General features: G+C 34.8%; 1 protein-coding gene across 2 annotated transcripts in view; it reads right to left on the bottom strand.

The window, feature by feature from the left end:
- The window catches only part of EPB41L4A (erythrocyte membrane protein band 4.1 like 4A), a 178,186-nt gene that overhangs the window by 78,644 nt on the left and 80,377 nt on the right, over positions 1-19,165 (bottom strand). For both annotated transcript variants that reach the window (XM_027874746.1, XM_027874748.1), the window contains 3 exons: positions 17,860-17,911; positions 11,580-11,658; positions 2,233-2,330 (listed from right to left, as the gene is read on the bottom strand). In XM_027874746.1, coding sequence (XP_027730547.1) covers positions 2,233-2,330; positions 11,580-11,658; positions 17,860-17,911 — 229 coding nt within the window. The remainder of the gene's footprint in view (positions 1-2,232; positions 2,331-11,579; positions 11,659-17,859; positions 17,912-19,165) is intronic.

Below are 19,165 nucleotides of genomic sequence, written 5' to 3' on the forward strand. Positions count from 1 at the left end.
GAAGTCAGAGTTCACAAGTGCGTAATCTCACCTCTGATCTTTACTTCTGGTGTGACCTTGAGCAAGTTTTTTCTGAACTTCAGTTTCCTCCTCTGTAAAATATGGAGATTGTACTAGATAGCCTTGGAGGGTCTTATCAGCTTTACATATATGACCCTTTGATTCTCTGAATTCCTCCTGATTCCTATTTAATAATAATTTTCACTTTACTCTCTTTTTTCAATCTCAATTCATTCTTGCTCCACTCCTGCTCTAGATGAGTCAGTCACATATATGCACTGAAAATTGTTGAAAATGTTGTGGAATATCACAAATACAGACTATGTTTATTATTCTTCCAAGGTAACAATAAGGCTAACACAAATATTAACACAAGTTATAGAAACAGGTAAATATGTATATGATCAATGACAGATTTCCAGTGATTTACATAGTCATCAAGTATACATATATTTGATCATACTGAAAATCAACTAAAAAATCATTATTAATCAAAAAATTTATAAACAGAGCTATCTTTGAGACATATTACCTAGAGTTCACTATCAAATTCTTCATGTTTTACACATATCCTTTCAGGAATTTTATAAGTAAATGTAATCCCTCCCCTATAATTAATTTATTGCCACATTTCAATCAATAGCTATGCTTCCCCTACTAGATTAAAATTTCATTTATTTAAACCAATTGGGTGAAGGCCAATCAAAATTAATGAATAATTTAAAGTATACAGTAAAATAATTTTCCAGTTCTCTGCAAACACATGAAAAACATGCAATGAAGAAAACAAAGACCTGCAGATCACATACAATAAAATATAACCAGTTTACCAATTAGAAGGAAAAGAAGTTGATTACTGATTAGGGCCAGTCATAAAAGCCTACCTTTACTTAAGCAAATATAAAGCAGAGGAGAAGCCTAAAGAGAAGGAGAAAATCAATAAGAAAGAAAAACAGAAAGCAGAAAGAATGGGAAAAGAATAGTAGAGCAGTAGTAGCAGCAAGCAACCAAAAGAAAAAAGCCCAAAAAACTAGGGCAGAAATTAGAGGTAATAATAGGATAGAAAGCAGCAGACAACAATGGCAAGGAGAAGAGAGCTAGCTACAAAGAGGAAAGAGAAGAAACATTAGAACACATGGAGATGTTAAATAACATTCGTGATTATAACTCCAAACCATTAAAAATGATTAAACATGTTTATAATATAATATAATATAATATTCCCATTTTGCAGATAAAAAAAATGAGGCAAATAGAGGTTAAGTGATTTGCCCATAGTCACACAGATAGTAAATGTCTGAGACTGGATTTGAACTCAGATATTCCTGACTCCAGGCACAACATTCTATCCACTGTTCCACCTAGCTGCTCTTTTTACACTACCACCAAACTGTCTTACTTTTGTTCCCAGCATACAATAATCCATTTCTTTTCTCAGTGTCTCTGCCCAAGTTGTCCCCTATGCTTGAAACAATCTCCCTCCTTACCTCAGCATCTTAGCTTTCCTAAATTCCTTAAAAACTTCATTCACATGCCACCTCCTATGTATAGCAAATCTATTCTGATTCCCCTAGTGGCTAATGTCAACCCCTTGAAAGTACTGTGTATCAAATATACGTATTTGTATAAGTGTATATGTAGCATACATTTAAATGTATACTAGACAGATATATAGAAAATTTACTTTTTTGTGTACATGTTGTTTCCCCCCAAAAGAATAAGCTCCATCAGTGTATAGATTGTTTTGTTTTTAATGTGTATCCCTGATACCTCGCCTAGTACCAGGCACACCAGTAGGTGTTTTAAAATATACATGAATGAAGCCTAATAAATAAGGCATTATTATATTTTAGAAGAAATTTAGTTTTTATGTTTCAGTAAAAATAATTTTGATTAGCTCTAAAACTCTAATTAATTCTAATGCACTGATAACACTCATTTTCAATTAGCAGCATCAATTTTATGTAAAAGGTCTCAGGTGAGGTTTATAAAATGCCAATGGCATCACGAGCAGTGGGAAAGACAAAGGAGAAAAACATGCTCAAACAATACCAAGAAAAGTTCTAGAAATGAAACTAAAATTTCTTCAGAACTCGAAAACTAAAGGAATTAGATACAGAAATTAACAAAAGTATCATGAAATGAAAAAAAAATTAAAACAACTCTGAGGTACTACTTCATCCCCATGAAACAGGAAAAGATGTATCATTACATTAACTAGTGGGCACTTACATTGGAGAGCGTATGCTCCCAGCTGAGCAGCAATGTTGATTGGACAGGGCAGTCGCCCTTGTAGCACATCTTGTTTCACCTGCAAAAAAAACTGATATCTAAAAAAAAAAAGAAGAAATGAAAGAGAAAATCAATAAAGATGCATATATTTATGGCTTCAGACATTCATAGTCATGGTAATATTAAACAAGCTTTACTTATATAAAATTACTTTTCCCTGGCATGTAGGCATACAGCGAGGACCTGATTAGTATGAATAATGAATCTTGTGAAGTGGTCACATGTATTCAAATTTGTGCTACCCGGAGTTATAATTATGTAAAAAGAATGGGCACCCCAATAGAAATATGAAGTTTGAATTCAAATAATGTGACCTCTTCAGGGATTCACTATTCGCACTAATTGGGACCAAGGTATAGTGGTAAAGCAAAGAGATTTAACCATGTCTTACATACAAATATATCAACAAGAAAGATCAAATTACACAGACTCAATTTGAGTAGAATTGATGCATTATTGTTGGCCTGAAACTGGGTCCAACCATTTTGGAAAGCAATCTAGATTTATGAACAAAGACCTTGCCTTGTCCTGCTAAGCCCACCCTGCTCTGCCTTGCCTTTTCTTTTCTCTTCTTTTCCAATGGAATTTGGAAGGGAGGTAGAGAAAATAGACTTTTCTGTTGATTTTTGAGAGTAGTGGAGGAGATGCTTTAGATGTGGAATGCCACATGTACTTTCAGATTAGATATTAGTATTACTTATCTGTTTTACTTTGTTACAAGGAATAGGAGTAATCTGTAAATGTTTGAAATATAAAAACAAAACATAAATAAAACTTAAAATAATACTTGTCTCCAAATTTCACAAGAGCATAGAAAGAGATCATTATTCACATATATAAATTATTTCTGACGTTTAATAATAATTGCTAAGAAGTAGCCTGGTGCAGTGGATAGAGAGCTGTCCAGAGTCAGGAAGACCTAGGATTAAATGCCACCTTTGACACATTCTAGCTATGTGACCCTAGGCAAGTCACTTAAACTCTCAGCTCTCTCATAAGTTGCAGAGATAGTGAAGATATGCATTCATAGAAAGAGTTTCCACATATATGTGTTACTTATGTCAATGAAATCACATGCCTAGTCCTTATCCCAGTTCCTATTGTTAGTAAGAAGGAATTAAATTAAAAACACAACTCTCCAGGCAGGTATAATTAATATATTTGCCCAGCTGAATTTCTACTTGGAAGACTGTGAGATGAGACAATCTAGAGACCAATAATATTTGGAGAGTAGTGATAGACAGGTATGAGAGCACTGAGTTGAGGCACTGATGACCATGACCGGCTGCTTAAGGTTGATGCTAATAACAGGCATGCCAGGGTCTATCCTTCAGTTGCAGAGACACTGATGATATGGCTGTGGCTGAATAGTTTGGTGTGGAGATAATTAAAAGGAGACCTTGGAAAGATAGGAGAGAGGGAGCTGGAGATCTCAGTTCTCCAGGGTATAGTCATCCTGTTCCCACCACAGACTGTGCCAGCACTATGAATAGAGAGGAAACTAGAAGCACTCCTGTAAGAGCACCACATCACTCTCTGATGAGTGCATTACACCACAGAAAAGGTTATCAGCCTGTGTGGATAGAGGAAATCTCCTCATCTAGAAGTTGACTATATCAGTGAAATTATAAGATTGGCTCCTCTTTTTAAGAATCATACTGAGCTGGAATGACACATTATTAATAGAAAATTGTGGGAGCAGGTAGGTGGATAGAGCATTGGCTCTGGAGTCAGGAGGACCTGAGTTCAAATCCAGCCTCAGACACATGATACTTACTAGCTGTGTGACCCTAGGCAAGTCACTTAATCCCACTGCCAAAAAAAAAAAAAACTGTAAGAAGGCATTAAAGGAAAAACACAATTTTATGAACATGTGATGATTCTATGTAGTGGAAGGGTTTAAGGAGGAAGAAGAATGCTCTCTTGGATTATTCATTATAGGGGAGACTAAACAACAGATTTGGCTGTTTGTAAAGAGTAACTTAGGCCAAAGTTATCTGTATTATTTGGAATCCCTGAAGGCCTTTTCTTATATGGGTATTTTGCTGTGTGTTTCTTCCCCATGGCAGCTCTTGGGAAGGTGGCCAGGGGAGTCACATTCTATTGGTTTCTCTTCCACCTAGGTGTCTTGTGTGCTTTGGTGATGCCTGGCCCCTCCTTCATCACTGGGATTCAGCATTTTGGTACAGGCAAATCTAAATTGGTAAGATCTTCATAATAAACCTTAGGTTGACTCCCCAGTCCAGAAACTGTCTGAAACTTTGTCTGTTAACCTCAGCAGTATAGGTAACACTACCTCTACCCTCAAAAATCTATGTTTACTGGGAAGGAAGTCCGGAAACTCCAATGGTTAGAGGACATTCCAAGGTAGGATCAATGTCCTTGTGAGAAATCGGGACAATATTTTTAGTAGAGTGGTGAGGAGAAGCTCTTGGAGGATATACCCTTAAATCCAGGCTGTTATCCTAGGCACACAGACTACCCTTTCAATACCATAACTGAAGTCACCCAGAAAATTGGTAGCAATTACCTTACTCAGTACTATTACCAAAGAAAGTGGCAGAGTCAGTCAGCTACAATTACTAGTAGCAAAGGCAATGGTATCTGGGACATTTGAGGACAAAGGACAGTACCAGGTTAACAGTTAATAATTAAGATGAACGTATCACTTTGAGGATGTTTATGCTGTTTATAGAGACATTAAGACCTAGGTAAATACTTGAGAAGAACACAGCTATATTGTTTGTTGGTCCCTAGAAGAAATTCTGTAATGTAAACTTGTCATTGCTTCATCTATTGTGCCTTTAGTGACAGGGAGTCCGGGCTCCACTCTTACAGTTACACAGGTAAACATACATATTCCCTTCTATCTTGCATCTAGTAGTACCACTTAATATATCTTCTAATGGTTTGTAGGGAGAGAGGATGGTTTCTAGTAAGGGCTAAGTCTTGAGTCACAAGGCTATTCCAAAACAACTTAAGTTCCATCTTTGATAAGACAATTTGTAGGAGGATTTCTATCACCTTAAGAGCATGTTTTGAGAGCCCCTGACATAATAGTTCTCCCAGAATATAATAGAAACCATCCTTCCTTCCATGATAACCACTCTGAAAGAACTGAGACAAATGGTATACAGGCTTCAGGAGCAAGTGAAAAAATTTCAGACCTTGACTATTAGGGTAATTATTTCAGCAAGAGTAACCTATTCATATTATGGTAAATACTAGTTCCAGCAACAACCCCACTGCTGCATAAATCTGCTGTACTGTCACAAAAGTAAAGGCCCAGTGAAGTAGACACTGGCTTTGGCACAGTGTATAGCGTACTGGACTTAAAGTCAAGAAGACTGAATTTGAATCCCACCACTGATGGTCCCTAGCTATGTGACCCTGGGACAAGTCACATAATCTCAGGTTCCTCATTTGCAAAACAGGGATTCTAATAATTACAGCACCCAACTCAGAGAGTTAGTGCGATGGTCAGAGAAGACATTATACATAAAATGTTTTGCAAAGTTGAAGGTACTACATAAATGACAGATAGTATTATTGACTATTACACTTTAAAGACAATCTCCTTTAACAACTAGAGAGGAAATTTCAGAGAATTACCAGAAACTATTATATACAATTATGTCAGTGAAAGATAGAATTCAAAGGAAATTGATTACTATCTACCAAAAAAAATTCAAATTACCAAAATAAAAAATAACACCTTAATTCAAGCTCAGAAAAACAAAATTAAGTAAGTCATAAATGAATTATCAAAGAAAACTGACCTGGGCCAGACGGGTTGACAAATGAATTCTATCAAACATTTAAATTGCAATTAATACCTATGTTACAGAAATTATTCTCAAAAAAGGAAACAGAAGGCACTCTATTCCTTTTATGAGACAAACACACCAAGAAATAGAATCACTTACACTCCTTTTAAGAGTGAAGAGTAAAAGCAAGCTCTTAGATGGGAAATATTGTTATTTGATTAAAGACACCAGAGCCCTGAGTTATGGAGCTAGTTAGCAGATGCTGCATGAAGAAACCCTGAGTACTAAATGAGACTATCTGTAGGTAGTAGATAAAATGCAGAAGAAGAGAAACTATCGTGTTTGCTCAGTTTGCTTAGTTGAGCCCTCTCTGTGGCAGAGAAGAATAACTTCAAATTTGCCAAGTACTCGGGCAACTTTCTCTATCTGTTTCGCTATGTTGAAAGTCCAATTGTCAGACTGTGCTGTACCTTAAGATTCCTGAGGTCTTGGGCACAGAGAATAGGAAAGTGTTGGGTGGTAATAATTGTGTGTCATCACAAGGTGTGTTAAAAACGTCTTTTGAGCCTTTCTCGAGTCCCTTAGCCATGTCTATATCAGAGGTCACAAGGCCATGATAAAAGGAGGATAGGAAGTGGCTACATGGAAAATACTGAAGAGCGGATATGTTGGGTCATTCTTGCTGTTGTTTTCTGGAGCCAAACTATTTACTGAACTTAATAGATCTAAGGCTGAATTTTGTAAGTCTCTTGGTATGGAAGAAAAAGGAAGCCAAATCAAAGCAAAGAATGTGCATCAACAAGGTTTTATACATCAGAGATCACAGAATCATAGAAATTAAGAATGGAAAGGGACCTCAGTGATCATCTAGTTCAACTCATAATAATAGGTCTGATTCTTCATGACCCCATTTGGAGTTTTCTTGGCAAAGATACTGGAGTGGTTTTCCATTTCCTTTTTTCAGCTTATTTTTACAGATGAGAAAAGTGAAGCAAACAGGGTGAAATGACTTGCCTAGGGTCACACAGCTAGTAAGTGTCTGAGGACATATATGAACTCAGGAAGATGAGTCTTCCTTACTCCAGGCCTATTACTCTATCCACTGAGCCACCTAGCTGCCCATATTGACCCTAAATCATTAATAATTATGCTTTAAAATTTTTTTTAATAATTACTCTTTAATATTAGAATAACTACTCTTTAACATTTTTGCAATTGATGCAAAAATGCTATTTTAATATTACTTTGAATAATTTTTATTCTATTTCTATTTTTTCTTATGGATAAAAAAAGAAAATACATTATATTAATTGATGTAGGCTTAAATTCTAGTCTTCCTAGTGCTGTATGGCCATTCAAATGGTTCTGAATCCATCTGATTATATTATTATCTTAACTGTGGTAATTTTTTTTTTTTTTTGCAATTTGGTGTTTTTTAACAAAGTAATGAAAGGATGAAGCTTAATCTAAAAGCTTTGTATTGCAAATACCACCACACTTCCTTCTCTACAACATATACATTCATCCATATATATTTACTTACTGGAAAAGTTCATGTCTACCTTTAAAATTATCATTTAAAAACTCTTTGGAATCAATAAAGTCAAAATGATGGGGTTATTTAAGACAGCAGAATAATAGAACACTAAGTTTCGAGGGTGATTATTGAATGTGGTATTATATTGGCATGAGTGAAGACATGGCTCTAAAACAAATATAATTCTTTTCTGTGTTGCCAACCTTCAAGTCCCCAAATCTAGGAAAAGGATAAAAAAAGTTTAAGAATAATGCCTTTTGTTTTTGTCCTCAGAACAGGATTTTTACAGGGAGATGGTGAGGGTGGGGAAGAGCCCAATGTAAAAAGTACAATCAATGTAGTTCTTTAGGTTATGTTCTATTCAGTGCAACAAACTTAATTCAAAAACTATTTTTCAGCACTTCTTAAATACAGCCAGAGATGTTAGAGAGAAAAAGATGAAAAATGACACAGCTCTTGCTTTCAAAAAGCATACAATCTAGTAAGGAAATTAAGCATGTATAAATTCCGTAATTCCTTAAGTGATTGTAGTATAAACAATTTTAAAATGAAGAAATATAATTATCAACAACCATGTGAAAAAATTTCCCCCAAAATCACTATTACTAAGAGCTACACAAATTAAAACTACCCTTAACGTTCTACATCAGACCCATCAAAGGTGATTAAAAAAGGAAAATGACTATTTTTTGAGAAGGTGTGGGAGGACAAACACACTAATGCACTTTTGGTGGAGCTGTGAATTTGTAGAACCATTTTAAAAAGCAAGTTGGAATTGTAGACCCAAATCACTAAATTACGTATATGTAGTATGTATATTATGCCACTAGTAGGCATATAAGCCAAAGTCAACACAGAGGAACACTCCAATTGTAAACACAGCCCATCACGTGGAGAATGACTGAACAAATTGTTGTACATGAATGTAATAAAACGTTACTGTGCAATAAGAAATTACAACTTTAACAAATTCAGAGGAACCTGGCAAGACTTGTATGAATTGATGATGCAGTGTGAAATAAGCAGAACCAGGAGATCAGTTAGTTTACAAAATAATCCCAATAATGTAAAAGAAAACAACTTTGAGACAAAACTGATAATCAAGTGACCAATCATAACTTCAGAACACTGATAATTAATCATACCACTCACTTCTTGGCAGAAAAGTGATGGACTAGAGGTGACAAAGCAAATACATAGTTTTAGAGGTGGCCAATATGTTGAATTATGGTGCTTGATTGTGCTTATTATAAATAGAAGCAAGACTTCTATTTGGGGGACAAAGGATGAATTAGTAGGTAGTGCTAGAGATTAAAAAAAAAAGAAGCATCGAAAAAACATTTTAAAAGTACATAGTATAAAACAAAAAGCAGTTGAGAAAGAGATATAAAATGAGCAATTTTGTTACATTATGTTAAATTTAACATGTACTTTAAAAACACCAAAAATGTATGAAATGAGAGACCTGACCAATAAAAACCTAATCCTGAACAACAAGCATCAAATATTCTGCTTGATGCAATCCCCTATGTGACCTTTGGAGTAAGACTGTTTCCTGTCCACTAGGTTGCTGAGCTGGAACTAAGTATGCATTTGAAAGGAAACTAACAGGACAAAGGGAGCCTTCCTTCCTCCTTGGATGATCTTGATTGAGGAGGACAAACTACAGTGGGCTTCCAGGAAGTTAGAAGGAAGTCATGAATGCTCTATCTTAACTTGCCACTCACTTCAGAGAAGAGATATTAGACTGATCACCAAGGAGAAGGAGCTGTACTCAATGAGCAAAGCCGAATTGAATTAGCTCAAAAGAAATTCAAGGTGCACAAATTTAGAGAATCTACCCTACATGTTCACGTGGACTATTCGTGCCCAACTGGTGGTGGAGCATTGCAAGCTTGTATTGGTCTGATCAGCCACAGTTGGACGCATTATAATTTGACTCTAACGTAGTAATGTCCTCTTCAAGAATGAAGGACAACAACCAATCTGAACGTGCCACTCACTTCAGTTTCCTGGGTTTTATACAAGCCAAGTCCTTCATGCAATAAGGACAGACTCCCTGTCAGTGTCATTCCAGTACATCCAATGTCTTTCAAGGATTTTTTTTTAACTTAGTCTAAAGACTTTGATTGATTGATTGACTTACTGACTGAGACTTATTCTCATCTGTTCAAGACACCAGGGCATCTTATTTACTTTAAGAGGGGGAATAATTAATTGTCTAGACTGACCCCTACCCTAACATGTATATAAAAGTTCATGAATCCACTTTAAATTCTCTGTTCTTCATATATTGAATGTTCATATTTATTGGTAGTTGTTAAGTTTAATAAAAAGAAAATTTAAATTATAAAATAAAAATCACTGTTTAATCTCCAAAAGTCTCATGATGGAAAATGCTATCCACATCCAGAGAAAGAACTATGGAGTTTGAATGCAGATTGAAGCATACTATTTGCTCTTTTTTTTTTCCTTCTGTTTTGTTTTGTTTCCTCTTTCTTGTGGTTCCTCCTATTGGTTCTAATTATTCCTTACAACATAACTACTGTGAAAATATGTTTAATAGGAATGTATACGCAGAGCCTATACCAGATTGTTCAACATCTTGAGGAGGGAGGGGGAGAAAAATTTAAAACTCAAAAGCGTATGGAAGTGAATGTTGAAAATTAAAAATAAATTAATAAAAAAAAACCATGTTGGCAGACAGGTTAAAAAAATAACTGTTTAAATGTGTTAAGTACCTAGAAGACCAAAGAGAGAGATGAAATTGGGAAGGATAGGAGCACTTCTATTGGGGTAAATAGCAAAATCTTCGTGGAGAAGATGACACCTGAATTTAGTATCTTTGTAGCGCTCACCAAGATCCTTCAGGTTCTACTCCTGAAATCACCAGACTTTTCTCACTATGCTCCAGCAGTCTTCTCACCATATAAATTCACTGCTTCCCTTACCTCCTCAGCCTGGAAATTCACTCCACTCCTACAATTCCTTCTTCTGCTTAGTTGTTTCTTCCCAGAACCTTCATTTAAAGGAAAGTGTCCAGGCCAGCCATGTCTTCTTTCCTTTCCTAGCCTCTTCTCTTGACTCCCAGGATTCTCTTTAAAATGTCTTTGCTCATTTTCTGTTTCCTTTTGAACTGCTTTTTGTTTTATACTATGTACTTTTAAAATGCTTTATTGATGCTTTTATTTTGTATGTCTAGCACTCCCTGCTAACTCACCCTTCCCTGTTCTCTGAATAGAAGCTTCCTTTTGTAACAAATAAGCACAGCCAAGCGCCAAATTCAACGTATTGGCCAAGTCCAATTCTTACCTTCTCCCTTTCAGGTTCCTTTTACGTATTGTCTTCCCTAATTAGAATGTAAGCTACCTGAGGGCAGAGACCGTCTTTTCCTTTGACTTGTTTTTGTATTTCCAGCACCTAGCACAGTGGTGTTGAAGCAAGCAATGGACAAACTACCATCAGTTCTGCTATAACTCAACATATTCATTCCTAAAAATCACCATCTCTGCAAAATCTTGCAATAAAAACCACAGGGCTTATGGTAAAAATGGGATTGGGGAACAGTACTCAAAAATTTAATCAGTGAGATAAAAAAAGACAGAAACCTAATAAAAACAGTAGCATAGTGTTATACATGTTAAACATAAATACTACAAGAGATACTGGCAAACAAGGGTGGTGTAAAATAGGCAAGATTAATAAATATATAGGTAGAGGGGCACAGTGACGAAGTTATGACTAGAACTCATTCTGGGAATAAGTATTGAAAGTTGGATAGCTGTTTTTCACACTGTTGTGCCAAAAGGCAGAAATGTTTCCCAGGGGAAAGTCCATTTCTTGTCATCCTTTAGTGTAGCCCTATCTAGCCTTCCCATACCCCTGTGTAGTGATGTCAAGCTCTCTTGAAGAACAACCAACTAAGATAAGCATAGGCTGGATTCCACACATGTAACTGTTGAAAAAGAATGTTAATATCATACCTGGTTATTTCTTCTTTAAGTTCACAGGGATCTTCAGCATAGAATTTGATGCCAAAATAAAAAGTATATGGAGGGCCAGCTAAAAGAAAAAAAAAGGAGTTAACACTATTTAAAAAATAAAATTGAATATGTGTATAGTTTTGTTTTTCTTACATAGTATCTTATAAAGCTTTCCATGCATATGTCATTACAATCTACCTATGATTTTTCAGAAACCTGGTCCTACCCAACATTAAAATTATTTAATTGTTTACTAATTTCTATATAATCTGAACAAGTGTTTTAAAAGCTTTATTATTTTCTTGTAAGCAGTATGAATCAATAAAAAACTATGATATAAGTAGGATTTTAAAAAAATACCTCACAGTTTTAATATAATTGGCAAGAAAATAATTCTTACATTATTTAATTTCACAAGAAAGTCCAAGAATATAATTCCAGGGGCAACTAGAGGGTACAGTACAGAGTTCTGGCCTTGAAGTCAGGAGGACCTGAGTTCAAATCTGACCTCAGACACTTGACACTTACTAGCTGTGTGACCCTGGGCAAGTTACTTAACCCTGATTGCCTCACCAGAAAAAAGCAAAAAAAAAAAAAAAGAATAAAATTCCAATCACAGTCATATGTAACATACAGATAGTTCTTCTGGTCCACAAATGGGTGATAGAGACAGAAAAGGAGAGAAACTAGAGACTGGATTTAGCACAGGCAGGGTGAAGAACGGCAAATTTCTCATGTAGATTAGAAGAACCTACTTATTATATAGGTAATGAGGGACATGATATTCATCTGATAGACTAATTGTGATCTGAAGATTTTCCTGAATATTAATGTTATGTTTTTTCAGAGAGCAATTAGAATCACCTGCAGGACAGGCAATGCTATACTATAATTGAATGATTTATTCTAAAATTCAGTCATGACTGAGTTTACTTAAATACCAATCAAAGTTTGCTTGTTCAAATAAATTAATAAAAATGAAGTACTCATCTAAGCAAAAATGTTTTCATTACAGACTATTTTTAAAATAATTTTTATTACTCTCTTTTATTCTTATATCACCTACATTTCCCACTATATCCTCCCTTTCCCATAAATCTATCCCTTATAAGAATGATTTAAAAAAATTAGGAAGGAAAAAAAAGTACCAAAAAAGTAACTAATATATCAGCACAATCTAATGTTAAATGCAGTATTCTACACCCAATTATGCACTTCAATTATGTGAAGTACAGAAGGAAAGATCTTTTCTCTAGGACTAAGCTTGGTCATTATAAGTTCACAGCATTCAGTTTCAACTGTTAGCTTGGCACATTTTATTTTTCTAGTTGTGCTTACTTTTCTTCCTATCAGTTCATGCTAGTCTTCCCAAGTTTCTCTGTATTTACCACATTCATCTTTTTTTTTTTTTACCATGCAATAATAATCCCTTACATTTATGTACCAAAATTTGTTTAGCTACTCCTAATAAATGAGCAGTTTACTTTGTTTCCAGTTCTTCACTAACACACTCATACACAGAGTTGCTATAAATATTGTAGTGCATATCAGACATTTTTTTATTTTGTCATTTACCTCTTTGGGGTATATACCTAGCAACAGGATCTTTGAATCGAAGTTTATGGACCTTTTGAAAGTCTTTGCACAATTTTAAACTGCTTTCTGGAATGGCTGGACCAATTTACAGTTCCACAAACAACATATGCAACCTTAAGTATTTTCCTTTTTTTTTAACCCTTGACAATTTTACTGGGTGTGATGTGAAACTTCAAAGATACTTTGACCTTCTCTTATTGGTGTTGTGGAACATATGGTTGTTAAAGGTCTTCCATTCTTCTTTTGAGAATTATTTGTTTATTTCTTTTGACCACTGGGGTAAATAGCTTTTGGTCATACATTTATTAATTGCCTACATATCTGGGATATCAGATTCTTGTCAGAGGCATTAGAAAGAAAATTTTTCCTAAATGACTACTTTGCTTCTTATCCTACTTATATTAATATGGTTCATGCAAACAAGTTTCTACTTTTATGTTATAAAAATTATCATTTTTATCTTTTGTGATTGCCTTATCCCTTGTTTGGTTAAGAATTTGCTCCTACCCACTTGATCTTTAATTTTGAGGTTGTGTGTCCATACTGAATTTATTGTGGAATTTGTTGTAAAATATTAATATAAACCTAATTTCTTCCATTTTTCCCCAGTAGTTCTCATCAAAGAGAAAGTTCTTTCCAAGACAATTCACATTTTGGTGTTTATTGAACATTGAGCTGAATTATTTTAGATTCTTCTTTATCTAGTATGTTCCATTAATCTAATTTTCTGTTTTTAACAGATACCTAAGAAATGTTTTATAGTTGTATCTATATGACAGGTATTGAGTGTTCTCTGGTAGATTGACTCCTACATATTTTATGAATTTTGTAATTATTGTGAATTGAATTTCTACTTCTATATTTACCTCCTTGATTTTGTTATTACTATATAAAAATGATGCTATTTCTTTGGGTTTATTTCGCAATTTGCAACTTTACTGAAGCCATCATCTTAATTAGTTTTTTTGCTGATTACCTAAGACACATTAAGAAAATAATCTTGTCATCAACAAGATAGGGAAAGTTTTGTCTTGTTATTGCTTATCTTTATACTTTTAAATTCTCTCCCTTGTCTAATTGCTATTAGTGTCTTGTCCAGAATTCTATTAAATAGTAGTTCCTTTATTTACTGGGAAAGCTTCTGGCATTTCCCCACTGAATACAGTGCTAGCTTTTGATATTAGATATTTTATCATATTAGAAAAAGATTACTATGCCAGATTTTTTTTAAAAAATAAATTTTAATGATATATTTTATTTTCACATCATTAAAATTTCTCTTAGTAACTCTTTCCCCAACTAGAAAACTATCCCATATAAAAAATAATACCTTTAAAAGAAATAAAAGAAGAAAAAAATCATCAAAACAGAGAAAGTCTAAGATATACACATTGTTCCACAGTTATGCACCTCTCACCTCTGAAACAGTGTGGGGTAAAAGTATATTCTTATATTTCTTCTTTGGACCTCATTCTTGTTCTTTGTATTTTTTGCAACAATCACTTTTAATTGTTATATGATGGTTATACGCATGGTTGCAGTCATTGTGTATATTGTTTTCTTGTGTCTCCTTACTTCGTTCTGCATCAGGTCATGAAGATCTTTTTGTACTTCTCATTCATCATATTGATAATTTCTTACAGGACAGTAATATTCCATCACATTCATGTACCACAATTTGTTCAGTCATTCCCCAAGCAATAGGCATTTATTTTGTTTCCAGTTCTTTGCTACTATAAAAAGTACTGCTCTAACCATTTTGTTGTATATGGGGAATTTATTATCAATGACCTCCTTAGGGTATATGTTTAGCAATGACGTTTCTCAAAGAGCATCATGCATATAATTCTGATAATTCTTTTGATTCTTCTGGGCTTGTTCTGAATTCATCATGTTCATTTTAAATTTTGTTAATGCCATTTTCCATTGTCTTCTGATTGTCTGTAAAAGTCAACTAACTCATTTTTTGTAATTCAATTTTCTTAGTAGGTTCTAAGAATCTTCTTTTTATTTTGATTAACAGCTCTCAAAGTCTTTTTGGCTTCATATTTATCTATTTCTCTTGTACTTTTCAATTATTCCTCTTGAACTCATTTTGGGGCAGCTAGGTGGCACTGAGCCTAGAGTCAGGAAGACCTAATTTTAAATTTGGCCTCAGACATTTCCTAGCTGTGTGATCCTGGGCAAGTCACTTAACCTGTGTTTGCCTCAGTTAACTCATCCTTAAAATGGAGATAATAATAGTACCTACTTCCCAGGGTAGTTGGGAGGGCCTAATGAGATAATAATTGTAAAGCGCCTAGCACTATATACATGTTAGCTATTATCATTGTTACTATTGTCATTATTATTATTTGTTGACTTTCTAATTTTTAAGAATGTATATTTAATTCATTAACTTTCTTTTTATTATTGGTGAATATTTTTAAGGATATAATTTTTCCTCTGAGAACTGTTTTGGCTACATTTCAGAAATTTTGGTATGTTGTCTTATAACTGATACTATTTTCCACATAGGTATAATTTCAATGATTATTCTTTGACCCACTCATTTAGACTTTCATTACTAAGTCTTGATTTAAGTGCCCATCTTTTCTGTTCTCTGAATTATTATTTTTATCATATTGTGATTTTAAAAGAATGTATATGTCTGTTTGTTTGCATTTATGTGTAATTTTCCCCTGCCATTATACAAGGTTTTTTTTTTTGGTTTTTTTTAAAATATATGCTCTTTGGTACTGAGAAAGGTGTATATTCTTAGTGGTACTATTCAGAAGGTGGCACTGATCTTTTAGCTCTCATTCTCTAAATTTCTAAAATTTGTGAGGTTTTTTTTTTGCTCAATCTACCACTTTTTTTTGTCTTATTGAACTGTTTTATCTATTTACATTTAAAGTTATGATAATACGAACTGATGCAGAGTGAAGTAAGCAGAGCCATGACAACAGTATACACAGTAATTAGAGCAATGTAAATGGAAAGACCACCACCAAAAAAATAAAAGTAAATGTAGCAAAATTATAAAGATCAAATAGGACTTGAATGAAGGCACATTAAAAGACACTCCCAACCCACCCCTCATTGGAGGTGAAAGGTCCACAGGTGCTACACATTGTACTTGTGTTTTTTCTAAGAAAATTGTATTTGCTTTATTTTCTTCATTAATTCTCTTCCTTTCTATATTCTGAACTTTTATTCTCTGATTTATGTTTTAAATTCTTATTTATTTCTTCTTGAATCTCTTTGTGATCCCTTCTTCCCATCCTGGATTATCTCAGAACCCATCCAGAATGGCTGGGCAGCTGAAAGACTCACCACTACTTGATGCCACTCTACCTTTTTCTCTCCTTCCCTGACTCTGGGGACCACAACCCATTTGAGATGTTTACCTGGCTTAGATGTGATAGGAGTCATCAACTCTATGCTTTCTGGTGTGATGGAGGGGTACTATAGGCCTTACCATCTGCCCTGCCACTCCCTGTTACAGTCTTCTAAGCCTTATCATCTATCTTGGCTCAATGCCTTACAGACCCCTGCCACTGTCATCTGACCTAGTGATATAACTTAAGGACTTCTGAGTCTTGCTATCTGCCCTGCTACAGAACCCTTAGGATTCCTGGGCTTTACTCTGAAGCTGAACTTTGTTTTATGTGTTGTCTCCCACCATTTGAGTGTGAGCTCCTTGAGAGAAGGATGGTCTAACCTAGAGCTTAGCAAAGTGCTTAGCACACAGAAAGCACTTTAAAATGCTTTTTCATTCATTTATTTGTCTTGTTGGTCACATGAACTGGAACCACTCTAAAGACCAGAGGTTCTTAACCTTTGGAAATCTGTTGAAGCCTAAGGACCTCTTCTCACAATAATGCTTTTAAATATATAAAATAAAATATATAAGATTATAATAGAAAGTAATTATACTGAAATACATTTTTCAAATCAAATCAAATCAAAATAATTAAAACATTTTTGAAAATCAAGCTGACAGACAAGTTAAAACTCCTGATATAGACTATTGATATAAAAAATGAGAACAGTCCATTGAGATCCCCTCCCATAAACATACATTTGCACATACACATATACATACAACATGTTATTGTATTCCTCCTTTAAAAATCTAGGAGATGACACAGAAAATATCATTAGACATAATCTCAGTTACATGCTGACTCATAATATTATTTGTATAATTTTTTTCAAATATTATTCAAAATGAGTGTACTAGCTATTCTTAGGAGGAAGTAAAACACTCTTTGATGGTGTATGATCTCATCTAGGTTAAAAGGGAACCACTTAATAAATTGCTGTCTCAGAGACCAGATTGGCATCTTATTGATGTGAAAGAGGAATGGTTCTTAATTTATGCTCTAGAGAAATCTAGCTCATTAGAATTCAATAATAATCTTTTTTTTCCTTTTAATATATAGATTCAGGCTTTCTGACTCTTTAATTTGAAAGCAAAATTTAAAATTAAGGCAGCTAGAAAAGGTACTTCTATGTTACCAGGCCAAAAAACGCCACCAACAAAACAACCCATTTTATCCAAAGGGATAGCACAGCTCACTGTATGAAAGTATTTATTCATTTCAAAAAGTTGTCATCTACTATCACAACCTAAACCATTATTTTGGACATCATATAATTTTCAAATCAAACTTTGATATATCAAAAATTAAATACATACTGTTTATCATTTCTTTGTGTTCTGCAAGGGTTTTTGCAGGATCCAGCCAGTACTGTGTGAGGAAGAAAATAGGTGGTTTGATAAATCAGTTGCTCAGCATGTCACAAAAACATGTACCATCAGCTCTTTTGTTACTAGTATTAGGAGTTATATCAGTTTAAATCAACTCAACTGAACTGAACTAAATCCAAACTCAGCATTTATTATTAAATAGCTATTAAGTAGAAAGGCACTGTGTTAGAAACATTCTTTGCCCAGAATTAATCAATCATCCAATTCACTTTTCTTAACAGCACACATACAAAGGAATTGTAGGTTTTAGGAGTACAAAAACAAAAAGCAAATAGTGCCTGAAAGAGTTTACATTCTAGTGGGGGAACTACAACTCAACAAATATTTACTAAGCAATTGCTAAGTTGTTGAGCATTGTATTAGATGCTCAGGAAGTACAATATTTAGCTAACACAAGGTTCTTGCCTTCACGGAGGTTACAGTCTAAAAGGGTGATATGTCACCCTACCATCCTAGCCTCCAGACTGCCATTTTTGAGGGGAGTGACTCCTCACTACCCCCACCACAAAGTGCTGACCAGGGGCATAGGCAAGTCAGCCTAGCTAAAACAGCAATGTACTCTAAAAGAGACACAAGAGATGTCATGTGCCAAGTGGGTCAAACAACCACCACCACTTTGATCACTACCACCCTTCCTCAGACCTATATGAAGACAGCAGAGGACCCTGATCTCAAGAACATTGGGAATAACAGTTCCACCCACCCAACCTTTAAGATTAGCAGCCTGGCTTCTAGCCAGACCCTTGAAGCTAGGGGAATAGCCTGTGTAGGGATGTGACTTGGCAACTACTTCTTCAGGTTTTGGAGTCCTGGCCTTCTCCGCAGGCACAGCTACTGAAAAACCAGGAAAGAAAGTTCTCATTACCCAAATCTGGCATTGTCAAATGGTTCAGAAACAGAGACATGGTTTTATCAATGGAAATTACACAAAAGAAGACATATTACCTTGTGCTTTGCCACTGAATCCTAGTGACCACTGGGCTTTTCCCTTTGACTTGCAACTGAAACCTCTTATACATAGCATTTCCCCATTAGAAAAAAGTTCCTTGAGAGGAGGGGCTGTCTTTCTCTTCTATTTATATTCTCAGAGCTAATTAGGACAAATAATCTAAACAAAGTCCTACTCTGATGCCTCATCACAGCACAGAGGTGACCAAGGGCTCTTACAGACTATACTAGCCAATGGAGGAGTTCTAGGAACCAAGATGGTGAAGTAAGCAGGAAACTGCCTGAA

Source organism: Vombatus ursinus, unplaced genomic scaffold (genome assembly GCF_900497805.2).
Source record: "Vombatus ursinus unplaced genomic scaffold, bare-nosed wombat genome assembly UNPS02014807.1, whole genome shotgun sequence".
Taxonomy (NCBI): Eukaryota; Metazoa; Chordata; class Mammalia; order Diprotodontia; family Vombatidae; genus Vombatus; species Vombatus ursinus.